The sequence below is a fragment of the Anopheles funestus genome, chromosome 3RL, assembly GCF_943734845.2.
Source record: "Anopheles funestus chromosome 3RL, idAnoFuneDA-416_04, whole genome shotgun sequence".
Classification (NCBI taxonomy): Eukaryota; Metazoa; Arthropoda; class Insecta; order Diptera; family Culicidae; genus Anopheles; species Anopheles funestus.
Genome location: NC_064599.1, coordinates 25602865 through 25621709, shown reverse-complemented (window position 1 = coordinate 25621709; position 18845 = coordinate 25602865). Strand labels below are relative to the sequence as shown.

Here is an 18845-nt window from a genome sequence, read left to right as displayed (position 1 = left end):
GGGGACGATATTGAAGGGAGCTTCGTTTTCCGCTCTCCTCGCAGTTACCTGTTTTTGGGTTGAAAATTTGGTATTTTATTTCGAAGAATTTCGAATCTGTGTATCACACGAAGACTACCGTGATGTGGAAAAGTAAGAAATCTGTAAACCTCATCTACCAAAAGATGGGTCTACGGGAAGAAGGCATGAAACTACGCAGTAAACGGATTGCGCATATAATTATAGCTACAACCGTTGAGAAAAGAAACCGCACGATATAAAAGAAAGTTCGTTTACCATTCGGTAACAGTATAAAAATCTGTTCTTTTGGAATCTGATCGACACATGCTAATTGTACAAATCTATAAATTTCACCCGTATGCTAAACAGATACACCCTTACCCTTTACATGATTCTGCATACAAAACAAAATGGCGCACATAACCTTTATGTTTGTTGTGTTAGAGAACAGTGTACAAAGGTTCTTTGCATGTGGTAGTCTTTGTGCATGTTATACTTTGTGGTGGTGGTGTATATATACATCCAAAACCACTACCAAACACAATACCGATAAAAAAAACAGTGACCTGGGAACAAAACGGTAAGCCTTGGTAGTCCCCATTCCCTATTGAGGGACGTTCCTGTGCAACATAGGGATACTGGAGCGGTATATGTGATACTGATCTTCGTAGTGGTTTTGGAATATATAACAGTCCACTTGTACAGCTAATCATTTTCCCCCCAACCATGGGTGAGGAAGCAAGTGCTAACGGAACGTCTGAAAATCTATCTTTCACAAACAAACGGTTTTTCTAAAACAATTTAAAAAATGAATTAAATAGATTGTAACATATAAGTATACGTGTAACATATAAGTCGATTTTTTCAAGTTTCAGAAAACTTTAGAAGAATTACTAGATACGTTATGAACAGATCGACAAACGATTCCATTTATTGAGCTTTTTAAAGTAAAATCATTCCTTAAATGTGCTCTACCATTTTTTGATTTCTTCTTCTGTTTTCATATTTTTTTTAAATTAAAAATTACGTAAAGATACCTTTTTGTCGTTCTTAAAAGTATCTTACGGTGATAATTGTACAACTGTGTTCAGCAATAAATTTCGCCAAAAGTGTTTGCAGTGTGTTGAGTGTAGTGAAACAAAGTGCTAAACGACAGTGTATTCTGGCTGACAAGAAGAATATTTTGTTGTAAAATATTGTTCAGTAAATAATTACCCAAAAATTGAAAATCCGCTGTGATTTATTTTCAGTTTTAAAAAGAATTTATCACAATTATACAAAAAAAAAGTTTCTCTAGAAAATCAACTTCTTAACGGAATGTATAATAAACAGTCAAAAAGGTGCTAGTTATGGTATGGGAAAAAATGTTTCATTTATTTACCACACATTATTTGCAATGTTTTCTTTTTACCTCAAACACGAAATGATTACATACAATAATGGGCAATATTTTACAAATGATCGTAATTCGTTTTTCGGTGATTCCCTTCTCCTCACCAGTAGTGTCCGTAGTGTCCGTAGTAATAGCGTGGATAGTAGTAACTACCGTAATAGTAGTGTGGATAATATCTCGGATAGACGTGAATGTATTTGCGATAACCGAAGCCAAACGTTTCCGCTTTGTCCATATCATCCTGTGTGTCTACCGGACCCTCGACAGTTGGTGCATTCTGTTCGTTGTTCTCTGCAGTTACGATCGTTGCGGGTAGTGCATCGTGTTTGGCTATTGCGTCCTGGTTTGCCGGATCATTAATTTCACCCGGAAAGGCAGCTACGATCGCAAGGAAAGCGAACACGCAAAATAACTGTTGTGGATGAGATAACAATTAGTTTTTCGCATTAGTTTCCCGAAGAATCTTATTTGCATTGTCTTACCTTGAACATTATGGTGTTGGTGCTGTTGTACGGTAATCGAATGTGCACAAATTTTGCAGCTTCTCCACGTGGTTAAACAATATTCAATTGAATGATGCAAAATTGTCGGCAAGCGGTTAGCTTTTATACTCCGATCTTGCACATTCCTCAGCACGTCACAAACGATACTTGACGTCACGAGAAGCATACGAATGAATTCTTCTCCTTAAATGAAACCCCTTGACGTAGCTTACCATTGCCGCAGGAACTAGCAGCGTTTGTGTATTTCCGTTTGAATCCGAAGATCGACTATGAGCTCTTCTGATGGATCGTTAATTGCCTGAGGCATCTTCGTATGATCCTCGCAAATGTGGAATCCGTATCATGTGGCTGATACCTGTAGCCTTAAATTAAAGGGTACCTATTACATACGTGACAGTGATTCATTGGCTTTAGTGTGGTACAATTATACCGAAAACAACCCCCTTTTGGTAAACGTGGCGAGAACTTGTGTATTTGAAAAATGACAAAAATATGATTTAATTCAAACAAACGGTCAGAAAAATGTGTCCAGTTATTGTGTGAATATTTCCGTGGTGTTAAAGTATTTATTTTATGTAAACGTGGAACGTGTGAGGCTCGAAAAATTGTGTTAGAAAAACGCACTTTTCGTTCTTTATAAACATTTTCAAATTTTATTATTTTGAATAAGTAAGTAAGTAAGTTTGAAAATAATAATTAAAAACCCCATAAAACTTTGCTAGAAGTTTCTTCAAGATAAAAAAAAACCTCGACTGGTGGTAGTTCACAATAGAAGGTAGTTCGATCTTACGGATTTAATCGAAGAACAAATAACCAGAATGAAAAAAAAAAACAGTTTACTCGGAGAGATAACTTATATTAAACAAATAGAAAAATATAGAAATATCTGTCCTGCAAAGCAGCACAACAGTATTACGGAGTGTCTATCACCTAGGTGATAGAATAGCACAAAACCAAATGGTATTTAAGAATAAACCCCCCGCGAGCTAGTAATAAAATTGATTGAATGAAAAATTACACCATCCCAAAGCGTGAGCTTTCAATAATCAAAAAGCACCAAACATAATCAAACACACAAATGAAAAAACAAAAAACAAACAAAAAAAAATAAAACCAGAGACTATTAGCCGTGCTAAGTGATCAACTTTATGGGAGTTGTTGAGATTAACTGTCTGCTGAAAAACTGGTTTAGGTTTAAAAATACTCACTCGTGCAACTCCGTTCTAATCGTATAAAGCTGAGCATGAGAACGATTGAAGAAGCTTTTATTTTTGCTCCAATAAATATTCTCCATTTTCGTATAAAATTAAAATATTGAGAAATTTTTCTCTTTTTCTTATACTAACTCAATCAATCTTCTCAAATTTGCTGAAATAAAGCATCACACAATTATGTAGGATTTTAGATGTTTTTTTTATTAATTTAGTTTTTAATAATAATATCCATGATAAAAACTTGGTTGATAGTAGTTAGGGTATCCGTATCCATAGTATCCGGGATGGTATCCATTATAATAGCTTGGATATGCGTGGATCACCTTGTGATAACCGAACCCGAACGTTTCTGCCTTCTCCATATCGTCCTGGCTCTCAACGGCTTCCACGGCTTCCTTTGGCTCTGCTGGCGCGATCGCTTCTCGCTTCACAATTCTGGGCTGATGGACCGATGCTCTTGGCTGACTAAGTCCTGCCGATACCACTGCCACAACAGCAAGTAAGCACAGTACCTTAAGGGAGAGGAAAGATGCCGTTATCACTCCAAGAACTTTTTGAACGAAATTTAATCTTATGTTATTACCTTGAACATATTGATGATGCTCTGTTACCGTTTTTGGGAATGCTTTTCCAGATGTTTCTCTCGGCAGAAAGGTTCTATGACTGATAAAAGCTCAAGCTAGACAGTCGACTTTTATATGAAAGGCCCACATCAATGGCAAAATCACTAGTTTGCGTTTTTGTAAATCCCACTGACGTCACTAACGTGCGCTATTGAACCACATAGACCAAGGGAGAAATCGTGCTAGATATGACAATCTTTCTCTTCGCTGCCATTTCAATCTGCCTCCCTAATTTCTGGATGATAATTAACATCTTTGAGTGCCACCTGGGGCTAACGTTCGAATTGTTTTGTTTTTTTCACCAATTCCACCAACGGAAATCCCTAGCCATAGAATAGGAATGGTAATTTTTACTGTTATATTTTTATCTAACGGTTCCATGTAGTAAAATTTGCACTTTACTGTTACTTTCTGTTTTAAACTTAAAGCAAAGGTTGTTAAATAGTCCGAAGATTCTAGAACTACCAAGGATATACAAGTAGGATTCAATATAAATGTTTTTTTCTAGATTTGTTTGGCATATTTGCCATGGGACTGATCATGTTGTAGTGCCACGAATGAAGAAGATATTTAAAATAAAAAATATAACCAGCAACTCGCTAATAAAGTTCCATTCCGAACTGAACAAAAACTGAGACCATGCCATGTAATTTAGCAGAAAATTATCTTCCTCTTACAAATTTAAAACAATACATCTTAAGGGACGGCCCGGGTTCAAATCCCATCCGGGCCGTCCCCTGGAGGAAAGACTGACTTTCCGGCTACATACGGGTAAACATAAGTCTAGTAAGCCAGAAATGGCCGGCGTGACCTTAGAGGTTGTTTAAAGCCAAGAAGAGAGAGAGAGAGAGAGAGATATCTTAAGACATTCAGAAACTAGTCAGAAACTAAAATTATTACAATTTTAATATTTTGCAATGTATATAATATAAAGTACACACTTCTCCCGCAATAAAAAAAACCATTTTGTAACAATTTGGTGTTGTTTATATTACTTTTTATTTATGCACAAAATTTTTAAAATTTCTTCATCCGTAGTATCCGTATCCGTGGTAACCGTGGAAACCATGATAACCGCCATGATAGTAATGAGGATAGTATGGATAAGGTGCGTAGTATGGCGCAGCAACGTGGATGACCTTGTGATATCCGAAGCTAAACGATTCGGCCTTATCCAAGTCATCCTGAGCTTCCAATCCAGCGTTTTCCCGAGCAGGAGCGTCCTCCTCAACCACCTTTGGCACGGGGGCCGGAGCAACTGCTTCACGCTTTACGATCTGTGTCATCGGGGCCATCGGACCGTTGGGCATCGAGGCCACTACAGCGACGAGGGCAAACATGCACAAGAGCTGTAAAACGAAATAAATAATTTACGGATTACATTCCAGAATGGAGTTCTTGCCTTCAAGTCGATCTTCCTTCAAACACTCACCTTGATCATGTTGATTTGGTTAAGAGAGTTTTGTCCGTTAGAACCTTTCAAGAAGTCTATCGTTCAACTGACTGATGCTGTTCTCATCGCACACGGCCGCTTTTATATCTTCCCTCTGTGCGAACTTCACTCCCAACTTTGCTCTGGATCGCAACGTTACGGAAAAGCTACAAATCGATATTTGAATATGCAAAAACCGGTATTCGATTAAACGTTTCGCAGTTTATTTTTAGAAGATGCGCGGCATTTTCCCAGTGCCCACAATTTTACGTCAAATAATCGGGATCTTGTTAGAATGTTTTCTTAATTGTAAAATGAAACAGAACTGAACCAAATGCATCATTTGAAAAACCGAATTGTTGTTCAATTCGTTCGGGTTCGTTGTTTCACTGGCGTTGATGTCATTAGTTCGTCATCTAAAGATGTGTTTTGCGTCAATTCTGGGGGAGCCCACTTTCTCGTCGATTTGTTTTAAATTATGTTTCTACTCATGTGAAGGTTTGTTTTGTGTTTCAATTTTATATTATTTTCAATAAATAAGACCGATTTTCGTTTCCATTTTACCAGTAGTAATCATAGTGATAGCGAGGATAGTATCCATAGTAGTAGCTGGGATAGTAGTACCGAGGATAGGCGTAGTAGTGATGATATCCAAAGCCGAAAGTCTCTGCCTTATCCATATCATCATCAGCAGCAACTGCGCTACCTTCTTCGTGGACGGTTTCGGGATTGTTGTTCGCCATTTTTGAAGGTTCCTTCACTTCTCGTTTCACGAGTCTTCCCACCGGAGCTGACCCTGGAGCGGGCCATTGGGGTGCATGAGGCATCGCTGCTACGACCACAACGACAGCAAACAGACACAGGAGCTATTAAGAAAAGGAACGAAACACATACACATAACTAACGAGTTCTATATTGAAAAAAAAAGAAATTTCTAACGCACCTTGAACATTGTTGTACTGTTTGAAAGCTTCTGCAGAATTCAAACGATATTTGCGACGGAAAGCTTGTTGCACGATGCACTTGATGGGGCTCGACTGATGCTGTACGGTGTTGACAGACCTTCTTTTTATACCATTTCAACCGAATTCGCAACCGCATGGCCAAAAGTCCCGGTTTAGCTCAGTTTGACGTCACAGGACCGATTCGATTCCATATAAAACGAAAGTTCCATTTCAATAAGAGAAATTCCTTTCGGTTTATGTGCATTTCTTCGCTATGTATTATTTTTAAGCGTCATTGAACATGGCACGTTATGTATGATATCTACGCAATTAACATCTTCTGCGATCTTTTACTATATACGTAAAGAGCATTGGAAGATTCCTGATTCTTTTGGTTCTTTTTTTCTTGGTTGCCTGTATATCTATTTATAACATAAACCTGTTTTCTGCTACTTTTGTTGAAACAAGTTTGTTCAAGTGACCTTGTTGTAAGGTTTTTACTTTTTAGAATTATTTTTTTCTCGGTAATTTTATTTTTCACCATTAATTATTTTAACTATTGGTAATCACCGTTGATTTAAAAAAAAAACAATGTAAAACAGCACCACATATTATAAAATTTTATTTGAGACACTGTACATAGAATCAAACTGCATGGCACACGACGTATCTTTTGTACAACTATATCAAGATCGTAGATAAAACAAGTGGTTCGGTGGGTTTTAAATTTGTGGAAACTTCTTCTTTCGTTTGTTGAAAAATGAATGGCGCATTAGTTTATCAATTTTAAAAATTGTAAACCTTATTTTTCGTGGTAATAAGCTTTAAATTTAACATATTTACCATGTAAACTAACCATGTAATGAAACACCTGTTTACGTTACGCTCTGCTTTGTTTACTAAACTTTTTTTTTATCTCCAGGTAGGAAAGGCTGGCACACTACCTCTTGTCTCTGCAATAGATATGTACGTTGTCGGTTTGCATAAAAATATAATATATTCAAACAAATGTAGCTATTCTTATCACGAGAAATGCACAAATTTATTCTTTCGATCTTTTGTTGATTTCAAGAAATAATATAAACAAATAAAAATAAATTTGTAAGTATGTTTCACATAAGTTCGTTATTAGGTTTCACATAAGGATTTTTTATATTTCATTTATACAGTGTACTTATTGCATAAAAATAATGCAGTTTAAAGAAAAAAAAATCTTGACTTGATTGAGGTCTCCACTAGAGCAGGTTAACACTGAAAACAACACATAAGCCTTCAATTTATAAGTTGTAACAGCTTTTGATTGTTAGTCAAAGTTTTTTTTCTAGACGTTAATGCCACTAAAGTTATGAACACGGCTTTTCTTCTGCTTGTAGTTGTGTATTTTTTCACGATATTAAATTTTTCCTTCGTTTAAAAAAAATTGTTTCAACAAACCCGATTCATTGCCACATTTGGTGTCTGTATGATTTTATGATTATCCTGTTTGGTTTCTAGTAATAGTATCCTTGGTAGTAATTGTAGTGGTAGCCTGGATATCCATAACCATAATAACCGGGATAGTAACCGTGATGATAGCCCGGGTAAACATGGATCACCTTGTGATAACCGAACCCGAACGTTTCTGCCTTCTCCATATCGTCCTGGCTCTCAATGGCTTCCACGGCTTCCTTTGGCTCTGCTGGCGCGATCGCTTCTCGTTTCACAATTCTGGGCTGATGGACCGATGCTCTTGGCTGACTAAGTCCTGCCGATACCACTGCCATAACAGCAAGTAAGCACAGTACCTTCAGGGAGAGGAAAGATGCCGTTATCACTCCAAGAACTTTTTGAACGAAATTTATTCTTATTTATACCTTGAACATATTGATGATGCTCTGTTACCGTTTTTGGGAATTCTTTTCCAGATGATTCTCTCAAAACAAAGGTTCTATGACTGATAAAAGGTCATGCTAGGCAGTCGACTTTTATATCTCCACCGTTCGATTCCGTCAAATATCAATTTAGGTGTGTTGGTTAAAGCGGCGCAACCACACCAAACCATACTCAATACGTTGCCTGCAAATGGCGTCACAAAATTCGCAATGTGGAGGGTAGGTTTTCGACCGGGAAATGGTGGGAAATAAAGGGTCTTCTTTGGGATATCCCGATCTAGATAAAATTTGCATAAAATCCAACCGGTTTAATTAAAATTGTAAAAATTCCTTCGGTTTACGTAACCTTTGTAGACTGTGGCTAATTTACAGAAGCGTGTTAATTTACTAATGTGTGTTTGGTAATCGCACACCAAAAATCACGAGACTAAACTAAACCAAAAACGAGGGAATAGTACGTTTCCCAGCTTTACGAATAACAAGAGCATTAGCATTAATTTACTTATTTTTGCAGCTAAGAATGGAAAAAAACGTTTTGCAAACAATGATATCGATCGTTAATCGATGAATCATTTCATTTGTTTATCGCTTTCAATTAGGACGAAATTAAACTTCAAACATTAAATAATACGAGATGGAGATAACAAAAATTCTGTAATTTATTTAAAATGAACAGTTAAGCAAACTTACATATAAATTCTACGAAAATTCTTCACATCAAGATCACACATTAGAAATTCCATTCAGGAGCTACATGTGAGAATTAGTCGTCTAATTTTATAATTGATTGCTTATCGAGCAGTGGTGCGACTAAATCTAGGATAAAACATCATCTGATACGATTTATTTTTACTGTTTCCAATGTTTTTGGACTATACTTGAATACTCAGTAAATTGGAGTAACAAATCTATAAATTGATAGGATAAGATATAAATGTAGAAAATAAATAACTGTAATATGATATAAATGAGGGATATAAAAGAAACTGAAGAATGCACATACAAAATCATGAAAAAAATTAAACTATTCAAACATACGAACATTGAAGCAAAGGCTAACACCATCAAGAGCTTTAGCATTGATGATTTACTCGAGTCTGTTTTTTTTTGTGCATTAAAAATGGTCTAGCTCTATTGCAATACATTTGGCTGAAATTTTAAAGCACGGAATAAGAACGCAGACACATAGATTTATAGTAAAGGTTTAAAACTCTTTTAATTGCTTGATATACATATGTACAATTTAACCAACGATCGATTAGATCGTCGAACGTTTCCTTGATCAATAGTACCCGTATCCGCATCTGTGGTAACCGTGGTAACCGCCATAATAGTAACGCGGATAGTATTGATGAGGTGCGTAACATGGCGCTGCAACGTGGATGACCTTCTTATATCCGAAGCCAAACGTTTCGGCCTTATCCAAGTCATCCAGTGTCCTCCTCAACCACCTTTCGCACGGGGGCCGGAGCAACTGCTTCGCGCTTAACGATCTGTCTCATCGGGACTATCGGACCGTTGGGCACCGAGGCCACTACAGCGACGAGGGCAAACATGCACATGGGTTGCTCAACAAAATAAATAATAGTTAAAATTGCTTAAAATAAATAACCAAATGCATCATTTGAAAAACCAAATTGTTGTTCAATTCGTTCAGGTTCGTCGTTTCACTGGCGTTGATGTCATTAGTTCGACATCTAAAGATGTGTTTTGCGTCAATTCTGGGGGAGTTACAAATATTACGTAATAAACCCGCTTCTTTCTCGTCGATTGGTTTTAAATTATGTTTCTACTCATGTGAAGGTTTGTTTTGCGTTTCAATTTTATATTATTTTCAATAAATAAGACCGATTTCCTTCTCAATTTTACCAGTAGTAATCATAGTGATAGCGAGGATAGTATCCATAGTAGTAGCTGGGATAGTAGTACCGAGGATAGGCGTAGTAGTGATGATATCCAAAGCCGAAAGTCTCTGCCTTATCCATATCATCATCAGCAGCAACTGCGCTACCTTCTTCGTGGACGGTTTCGGGATTGTTGTTCGCCATTTTTGAAGGTTCCTTCACTTCTCGCTTCACGAGTCTTCCCACCGGAGCTGACCCTGGAGCGGGCCATTGGGGTGCATGAGGCATCGCTGCTACGACCACAACGATAGCAAACAGACACAGGAGCTATTAAGAAAAGGAACGAAACACATACACATAACTAACGAGTTTTATGTTGAAAAAAAAAAAAATTTCTAACGCACCTTGAACATTGTTGTACTGTTTGAAGGCTTCTGGAGAATTCAAACGATATTTGCGACGGAAAGCTTGTTGCACGATGCACTTGATGGGGCTCGACTGATGCTGTACGGTGTTGACAGACCTTCTTTTTATACCATTTCAACCGAATTCGCAATCGCATGGCTAAAAGTCCCGGTTTAGCTCAGTTTGACGTCACAGAACCCAACGAATTCCATATAAAACGAAAGTTCCATTTCAATAAGAGAAATTCCCCACAATGTGCTTACATATTTACTTCTTATTGCGCTCAACATGTTATTTATTGTATGCATCAAAATGGTAGATGGGTATCATAAAATAGACGATCCTCAATTATCCAGTTAGGGTTTTTTATTGATTTATAAACTAAAAAAGTTATCATCAACATAAAATCGTATCATTTTTGACTTTATGTATTTGTTATTTTTACAAGCATAAAGCTGTGACGATACAGTATATCAATGTTGTAAAAGATAAAATGTTCGTTTGGATGAAGTTTTTCAATTACCAGCAAGTAAACACAGGATCTATAGGGAGGAAAACATCACTTTATCGCTTGGTAAACTTTTATGCTTTGCTATGGTCTCTGGGGGAATTCAATCAATATAATTTACACGAAGAATAATTTTAGTAGGTGGTAGGTAGATGATTGCCAACTGAAAAAATGTCACTCTTTGAAATCGACTTTTATCTTCATCTCGCATTCCCGATCCACCATCAGCAAATGACGTCACAAAGCTCGAAAGTTCTTGACAAGAATGGGAAAAAAGACATCATTTATGTAGAATCATTTTATTGAATTAAAAAGACGATATGATGTTTGCGTCAGAGCTGGCATATGGTCTAATATTGATTATTAAATTTTAGATTACTCATTACAATACATTGACTTTGTATTATAAATAATGAGACACAAATATAAAACTAATGACTTTTAAAATTATAATTTTTTTTTGCTCGGTTAGAACGGCCTGACCGTATCAAGACTTATTTTACCACGTAGCAGGATAGTCAGTCCATGCTATGGGGGGACGGTCCGGATGGGATTTGAACCCGGTCCTGCCATGTGGACGGGCGCCGTTTATCACATGGACCACCGGGCCGCCCCTGATAATTAAAATTAATTAAAATAATAATTAATAATAATAAAAATTTAAACGTTCTAACAAAAATCATTAGCTATTTTTATTTATTTTTACAAAAATCATTTGGTATTAGGTTAAAGTACATCATAATCGCCTTAGTTCATAAATTTACTGTCCTGGGTATTACAACTGGAGGAGCTCTTGAAAACAAAATTCTTTAATGATTTTAAAGGTGGAACAACAACCAACAACATTATTATTGTAAGAAATCTCGCGTAATTTAGATCCTCGAAGTGTAAAAGAAAATGTCATTCAAAGATAACAAAATTCATTTCATCTTTCAATATCACATTAGTCAATGCTAGAACAAAATACCTTTTTTCTAGTACGTATGTTTAGTAGAATAGTCTTATTGAGAATTTGGAATCATTTTAGATTCTAGTTTTAGGGTTAATTATTAATAAAAACACAAATTTGTTGTTTTATAAACTTTATTTTCACTTTTATTTACTTTTTATGTACAATTTTATAACAGATCGGTTAGATCGCCAAATATTTCCTTGTTCAATAGTATCCGTATCCGTGGTAACCGTGGTAACCGTGGTAACCGCCGTGATAATAACGAGGATAGTAATGATAAGGTGCGTAGTATGGCGCAGCAACGTGGATGACCTTCTTATATCCGAAGCCAAACGTTTCGGCGTTATCCAAGTCATCCTGAGCTTCCAATCCAGCATTTGCCCGAGCAGGAGCGTCCTCCTCAACCACCTTTTGCACGGGGGCCGGAGCAACTGCTTCGCGCTTCACGATCTGTCTCATCGGGGCCATCGGACCGTTGGGCATCGAGGCCACTACAGCGACGAGGGCAAACATGCACAAGAGCTGTTAAACGAAATAAATAATTTAAGAATTATATTCCAGAATGGAGTTCTTGCCTTCAACTCGATCTTCCTTCAAACACTCACCTTGATCATGTTGATTTGGTTAAGAGAGTTTTGTCCGTTAGAACCTTTCAAGAAGTCTTTCGTTCAACTGACTGATGCTGTTCTTGTGACGAACATACCTTTTTATACAATTTTCCTTACAACATCCAATCCAGTCTGCTTCCGATACGTACCATTACGGGAATGCGGCCCGGTGAAACATTTACTTGGGAAAACCGGTCTCGACCGCAAGCACATCCCTCGCACCGGGATTGTGACGTACACGTGGACGCTCATTTGCATTCTTTGCGACTTGGATTAAATTTGCGTCATTGTTTGTAGCATATTCATTGAGACCATCTGTAGCGACATGGAGGTCGCATATTGAAAAAAGTGATAAATTAATTTACTGGGCCTCTTTTGCTCTGCCAGTGTTAAACACCGGTTATTATGATTATTTTAAAATACAATCTTAATACATTATGGAGTTATTTCAGAACCGCAAACTTCGGAGGATAAAACTGAACGCCACGCTATAAGATCATGGCAAGATCATGGTTCGTGGTAATTCATTACCCTCGGTAGTTTTAACAATATTTCTTCCAATATTACTGAATACAATAAGCTATAGCAGCGCTAATATTATACACGATCGGATCGGTATCTAGACTTGTTCACCGTACGTAGGCTTGACCGTACTGACTACCTGTGCGTGAGTTGGTACTTATCAGCAATAGTTAACACCAGTACCGTAACTAAGAGCATTCTGGTTTGGGATATCCCAAGTTCACGATGCAAATGTTTTCGATTTCCAACTCTGTTTTATGCTTTTCAAAGGTCTAAAGACAAAACCAAGCTAGACGAAAGGCGCTAATGATTTAAGCGAGATAGAACATTTATGTTGCCGTTCTGTGAAAAATAATAACAACCCGGCTGAAATACTCTTGAAATTCTAAACATTATTGCATCGACTTTAATGTTTTGTAAATATGACTTGCAAAATTTTTCGGCTCTTTTCAATGAGTTGCAATGAGTCATTCTGCGTAAAAAAATGTAAGTCATTCTTTTGTAGACTTACGTAAATTCTTTCTCACCTGACTAGCCCACTCATCGCCCAATCATGCTTCGATAAATTTGTCACCCACAAGATATGCAATTCATTTTTCACACTCCGTCGTTAAGCAGTTCGGCAAACAAACGATAATCTGTCCCAGGCCTTAACGGAACCATTCTATGCAACAGTTTTGGGGGCAGTGGTATATCACATTTGAAACTAAATAGTTTACTAAACTAAATGTTTCAAATTCTGAAGTGATATTTGGAAAAGCATCGGTTAGGAGGTTTTGTGAATTGATTTTTGGTTGTTTGTGTTTTGTTTTTTTTTTGCTGGCGACATTTATGCGTTGGATTAAAATGTCTCCGTCTATGAACGCGGAGAGAACGTCTGGTGAAATCCAGTTTCCCTATGTTGCGCCGAAAAGGTAATAAATTAATATTTACCCAAGAACTTTGCTGACGTCAGTGAGAATCGGAAGATTCGGTATAAAACCATTTCACTGATCCCATTCCGGTACCAGTTTTCAACCGTACCTCCCGAGGGTAACAACTTTAGAAGAGACACTGTGGAATTTTCATAATTTTTTTTTCAATTATGATAAAGGTAAGAACAAACGATAATACAGTCAAATGGTGACGAGCTTGAACGTGGCCAATTTATTTTGCGATTTTTTCTTTTATATTACAGTTTGTTTGTCTGCTTGCCCTAGTGGCTTTGGCCAGTGCCGCACCACAGTTCAGCCCAGGTTTTCAGCCTTCCCTACCAGGACAGTTTGTTGGTGCTCAACAACCTGTGCCGTTCCCGGTTCGTCGTGTCCGTAGCGTTGACGCCACCGTAGCAGAGAAAGTGAAGGAAGAAACTGCCGCTTCGGATACTGTTACGATCGAGGCTGAAAATAAGGATGATATGGATAAGGCTGAAACGTTCGGATTCGGATACAGTCACTATTATCCTTCCTATGGATATGGTGGATATGGCGGATATGGCGGATATGGAGGATATGGCGGATATGGAGGATACGGAAGCATTGGATACAGCTCATACCCCAGCTATGGAGGCTACGGATATGGTGGATATGGCGGATACGGCGGCGGTTACGGATATCCCTACAGCTACGGTTATGGTACTCCGTGCTAAATCCGCCGGGGGCCTAAATTCTTCCAACCAACCATCGTCTACTGTACCTGGTCCATAAAGAAAATGTTCATAACCCATACAATGTATGTAAAAAAAACACTAATAACAGCAAATCTCTTATTTTAAAGTTCATAACTAACCGTAAATATTGAAAATGATTGTTTCGATCATCATTTTGCACGATAATATACAACTTCAATAAAACACCTTTAAATAAAAAATGAATCGAACTGTATTTATTTATTTTATTTATTTTGCTCATCATATACTTTAAAAGACGATGTGGATGCGGACACTTAGCACAGAACATCACGAAAAAGGTGTTGGTATTCCTTCACATTGCACAATTCATTACACAGTAGTGTTACATTCGCCTTGAGAAATTGTCGGCGCATTGAACTCGACTTTTATTGGGAATAAGATTATTTCTTTCTTTGTTTATCATTTGCTTTCTACAACTTATTGTAATATTGTAGTAATATTTAAAAACTTTGTTCAGCGTGCTGTTCAGCATTATGATAAAGCAAAGTTGGTAAGCAAAATAAATGAGTAAAACCTGAATTTTTGTAACTATTATCCTTCTTACTTCTTTCAAACTTCTTTCACTAATGTATTTTCAATATTTAAAGTAATTTTAAATTATTTCTATTTTGGATAAAGTGTTTTTAAGTGTTTTTTTTTCTTATGTGTCACTACAATCTCGAGAGAGGTCTTGGCTTTTCTTGACTTTATCCTATTTCTGTCTTTCCTTGACTTTATTTATCGATTGATCAGGATGGGATTTAATACCCGGTCCTGTCGTGTAAAGACCGGCGCCTGTACTGCATACACCACCGGGTGGTCAAAATTAAAATTTTAAATGTTTCAATAATAGATAAAAAAATTGGGATCGACCCGGTGGTGTATTTGATAAAGGGCGCCGGCCCACACGGCAGGACTGGGGTTCAAATCGCATCCGGACCGTCTCCCCGTGCCATGGACTGACAATTCAACTACGTGGTAAAATAAGTCTTGATACGACCAGGCCGTTCTAAACGATCAGGAAGAAGAAGAAGAAGAAGAATATAAAAAAATCACTTAAAATAAAATGCGATAGGAGAACTTAACTAGCGAATACTTTTATCAAACCAAAAACCCATAAAAAAATGTTTATTTAATTAATCAATACCATCACCCCTTAAACCTCAACAAACAGAGCTAGTCAAACAGGCGTCTCCCTTACGCCCAGATCATCTTAAAAGGATAATACATTTCATGCAATGTACACAAACGCCGAATACGCACACATATTTCGCCCTATTTACTGTTGTCGCAAGTGATCGACACTCTACACCAAACCCAGTTAAAACCAGATGGGAATATAACTTAACACTGAAAACCTTTATCGAAAAGCGCGATATAATATCGTGTTGTCGCACTAACTAATCTCCTTCACGGTTACTGTTAAGACAATAATGCGTCCATTGATGAATGAGGTTTGGCTTCAACTGCGTTTGAAACGCTCAAATCTAATGATCTCACTGCCCTTTTCGACACTCCTCTATTCTCTAACAAGCGCGGTTTGATCCATTCAAGTGTGTTGCTTTTGGAGGCGGTACCAAAGCCGATACCGATCGTTCGGGGGTCCGATATGGGAACCACCACCACTGTGAACTACTCTTGAAACTGCCCGGACAAGGACTGGACAGAATGGGCATGCTGGTGAACCATGTCGGCGTGGAGTTGAAGCAGGTTCGTGACCGATCGGACTCCGGTGCGAACCGATCGTGCTGCTTCGCCAACGGTGACGACATCATTCGACAGCACGTGCAAATATGTTTCCTTTCATGTGGACACTTAGGACGCTTAGGTTCGGTCGTTTCATCCGTCCCAGCTAACGGAGCCGAATAGCCCGCTGGAACGCACACCAACAACGCGACAATGACATGGTATCTTCAGCACAGCATTGCCGGACTGATGGGAACCGGCCCAAAATATTAGCGCCCAACACGGGAGAATTCCTGAAGATGAAAAGTATGTAAACAAACGGTCGTACTTGCAGCCCGCACCTTTGGATCGTCACCGTTTTGCTGTCCGAGCCGAATCAAATACATAGCGATCTTCACCGACCACATACGGATCTTGCGGTCGAGCAGACAACGTTGTACCGAGGTGGATCTTATAAAACGGACCTGATGCTCTAAGTTCAGGGTCAGTAAGAATTTCGTCGAATTTCGGAAAAGTATTCTCTATCGTCTTGCAAAACTCATCACTAAAGTGAAGAAGTAATCGTGCAGAAGATGCAGAAGATCAAGGCAAGAGTGTTTCTGCTGCTGCTTATGCAGCTGTCAATCGTCCTGCTGGCAGTGGTTGGAACTGCCGAGGGTTTTCCGGTCGCTGGACCCAACATCATCGATGCTCCGCGTCACAAGGACGACAGCATCCCGTCGGCTATCGCTGGCAAACCGAGACCGTTACTGGATGGAGATGTAAGTGATCTTTGCTCGAAACATTTGACCCTCTTCTTAGTGCCGATTTATCTACAATGTATCGTCGTTTTTCTTCTCTACAGGCTAAAATGGTCATCTACGATCTGGCGGCAACCATCACCGACGAAGGTTTCGACGCGATGGAGTCGACCAACATCGGTTTCCTGTGGAATCCGCTGGCAGGCAGATTCAATCCCTTCTGGTAGATCACCACGTCCACCGTAGCGGATTATCGGACATCAACGGATAACATGACATGACCCGCCGGCATGGCGCTGGGCTACGGAAGTCCAATAAACTCTCGACAGTTGTGTTGCGAGTTTTGCATTTAAGGCCTGTGATAGTTTCAATCGTGTGATAAGTAGCAATAAGTGATGTCGAAATTTAGCTCCGTGTACCATTGTTGTTTTGTTTTTGTTAAACACTTACGGAGGAAATAAACAATCTCATATTCGTTCTTGAAAGTTGCTGGCAGTCTTATGATAAGCAAGATATTGGCAATGCGGGGCAAAGAGAGTCGGATTCTGATGGTATGAAGTATCTCAGTACATTTGTCAGTTCTACCGGCGGCTATAAGAAATTGATTTAGCTATAAACTTTACTCATAATTATCTAAATTTGGTACATGAAACTGTGAATGGAAAGTATTGGAAACATGTTTGTACAGTTTGTACTTAAGATGTTTCGCTATAAATTTCATTAGACTCTCAACGGAAATGAGTTCTAGAGGCTTTATTATGGAAGCATAGAAAAGAAAAATATAATGATATCCTTAATCATTTGTTGCAGTTAAAATAGATTTCTTTTTTGCTACCTAAGAGGACAAATATTAAAACTTCGTTTAAATTATATAATGTCTCGTTTGTGGTTTGGATTAATCAATGATCAACTTGTCAATAAAGACAACTGCATTCCATATCGTAACTTACTGTGTAAAACCCGGGTTATCCTGGGAAAACCAGAAAATCAATGTATTTTTTGGTTTATTTTAAACTTCAAATTAAGAAATTGTTCACTAATTGATTAGCATATTTTAAAGAATTAAAAACATTTAAAAAAAGAGGAAAACTATTTCATCTCTCAGTCCTATGTTTGGGGAACGAGGTGGATCTTCATAATCATCTTATCATCTATTGTATAAAAAATTATCCGTGTTTGATTTTCATAGGTTATTAACTTTTTAAACTATCAATACGGCCAGGCCGTTCTACCTGAAGAAAAAAAAACCTCTTAAACTTTTCGATTGCTAAATTAATTAATTTACATAAATTAATGGTTATTAAGAGCCCGTATTTATATACATACATGACAGTATACATACAAAGGGCTTAACAACGGTATACATACATTACGAGTCCGTTCATAGACGGCACATGTGGGCCACGATATACTTATGTCGAAAAGTGTTCCGCGGTATTAAAAAGGTTGGGGAGCACTGATATACAAGACAGGAGCGGACATTGATGACAACCTAGCGAAGGGTTTAAAAACAAAGACAGACCGAAATTCAAAAATTACCGCCTAAGACCTGTTTGATGTTTTTGGTGGCAAAAAGAGGAAAAGAAACATACTAAAATAAATACAAAAATTTCAAACCAACATTTCTTAGATAAAGTATCGCAAAATAAGTTTTAATAGACTTAATAAACGATAACGCAAAATAAATTTCTCATACTGGTTGATTCAGCTCAGATTTGCTATAATCATAACTCCCAAAAGAAAAACATGTTTCTCGGCATCATCAACGCATAAACCTAACCAGATGATACCAGTTTCAAAAAAGTATATTGGCTGTAACGGATCCACGCGTAAAATTTCCCCGCGACAAAAAAACAAAAAAACCATTTCGTTCTTTACATCATCCCCAAAAAGGTGCTAAACTCTGATGCAGAATCTGAAAATGAATAAAATTAAACAAGCACCCAAACAAA

At 37.8% G+C, this 18845-nt stretch overlaps 5 protein-coding genes across 10 annotated transcripts; 1 reads left to right on the top strand and 4 right to left on the bottom strand.

The window, feature by feature from the left end:
* Positions 1–1347: 1347 nt before the first annotated feature.
* On the bottom strand, positions 1348–7795 carry LOC125767167 (uncharacterized). Of its 2 annotated transcripts, XM_049433480.1 has the most exons (3): positions 7705–7795; positions 1876–3433; positions 1348–1805 (listed from the first exon to the last, which is right to left on the bottom strand). In XM_049433480.1, the coding sequence occupies exons 2-3, from the start codon at positions 1882–1884 to the stop codon at positions 1494–1496; spliced, it is 321 nt and encodes a 106-aa protein (XP_049289437.1). In that variant the 5' UTR covers positions 1885–3433; positions 7705–7795; the 3' UTR covers positions 1348–1493. The 2 variants fall into 2 exon arrangements, with proteins under 2 accessions (XP_049289437.1, XP_049289436.1); XM_049433479.1 differs by lacking the exon at positions 7705–7795 and having other exon boundaries at positions 1876–4566.
* LOC125767166 (uncharacterized) lies at positions 4693–12870 on the bottom strand. 5 transcript variants are annotated; one of them, XM_049433473.1, is made up of 3 exons: positions 12295–12870; positions 12098–12211; positions 4694–4968 (listed from the first exon to the last, which is right to left on the bottom strand). In XM_049433473.1, exons 1-3 carry the CDS (start codon positions 12301–12303, stop codon positions 4762–4764), a joined length of 330 nt encoding a protein of 109 aa, XP_049289430.1. In that variant the 5' UTR covers positions 12304–12870; the 3' UTR covers positions 4694–4761. The 5 variants fall into 5 exon arrangements, with proteins under 5 accessions (XP_049289432.1, XP_049289434.1, XP_049289431.1 ...); XM_049433475.1 differs by lacking the exon at positions 12098–12211 and having other exon boundaries at positions 4693–5082; XM_049433477.1 differs by lacking the exons at positions 12098–12211; positions 12295–12870 and adding an exon at positions 9432–9693 and having other exon boundaries at positions 4693–4968.
* Positions 5665–7366, bottom strand: LOC125767169 (uncharacterized). Its single transcript, XM_049433482.1, has 2 exons — positions 6109–7366; positions 5665–6031 (listed from the first exon to the last, which is right to left on the bottom strand). Exons 1-2 carry the CDS (start codon positions 6115–6117, stop codon positions 5726–5728), a joined length of 315 nt encoding a protein of 104 aa, XP_049289439.1. The 5' UTR covers positions 6118–7366; the 3' UTR covers positions 5665–5725.
* On the bottom strand, positions 9710–11547 carry LOC125767168 (uncharacterized). Its single transcript, XM_049433481.1, has 2 exons — positions 10229–11547; positions 9710–10151 (listed from the first exon to the last, which is right to left on the bottom strand). The coding sequence occupies exons 1-2, from the start codon at positions 10235–10237 to the stop codon at positions 9846–9848; spliced, it is 315 nt and encodes a 104-aa protein (XP_049289438.1). The 5' UTR covers positions 10238–11547; the 3' UTR covers positions 9710–9845.
* Positions 12871–12977: 107 nt separating the features above from the next.
* On the top strand, positions 12978–14667 carry LOC125767165 (uncharacterized). Its single transcript, XM_049433472.1, has 2 exons — positions 12978–13912; positions 13997–14667. Exons 1-2 carry the CDS (start codon positions 13904–13906, stop codon positions 14444–14446), a joined length of 459 nt encoding a protein of 152 aa, XP_049289429.1. The 5' UTR covers positions 12978–13903; the 3' UTR covers positions 14447–14667.
* The last annotated feature ends 4178 nt before the right edge of the window (positions 14668–18845 follow it).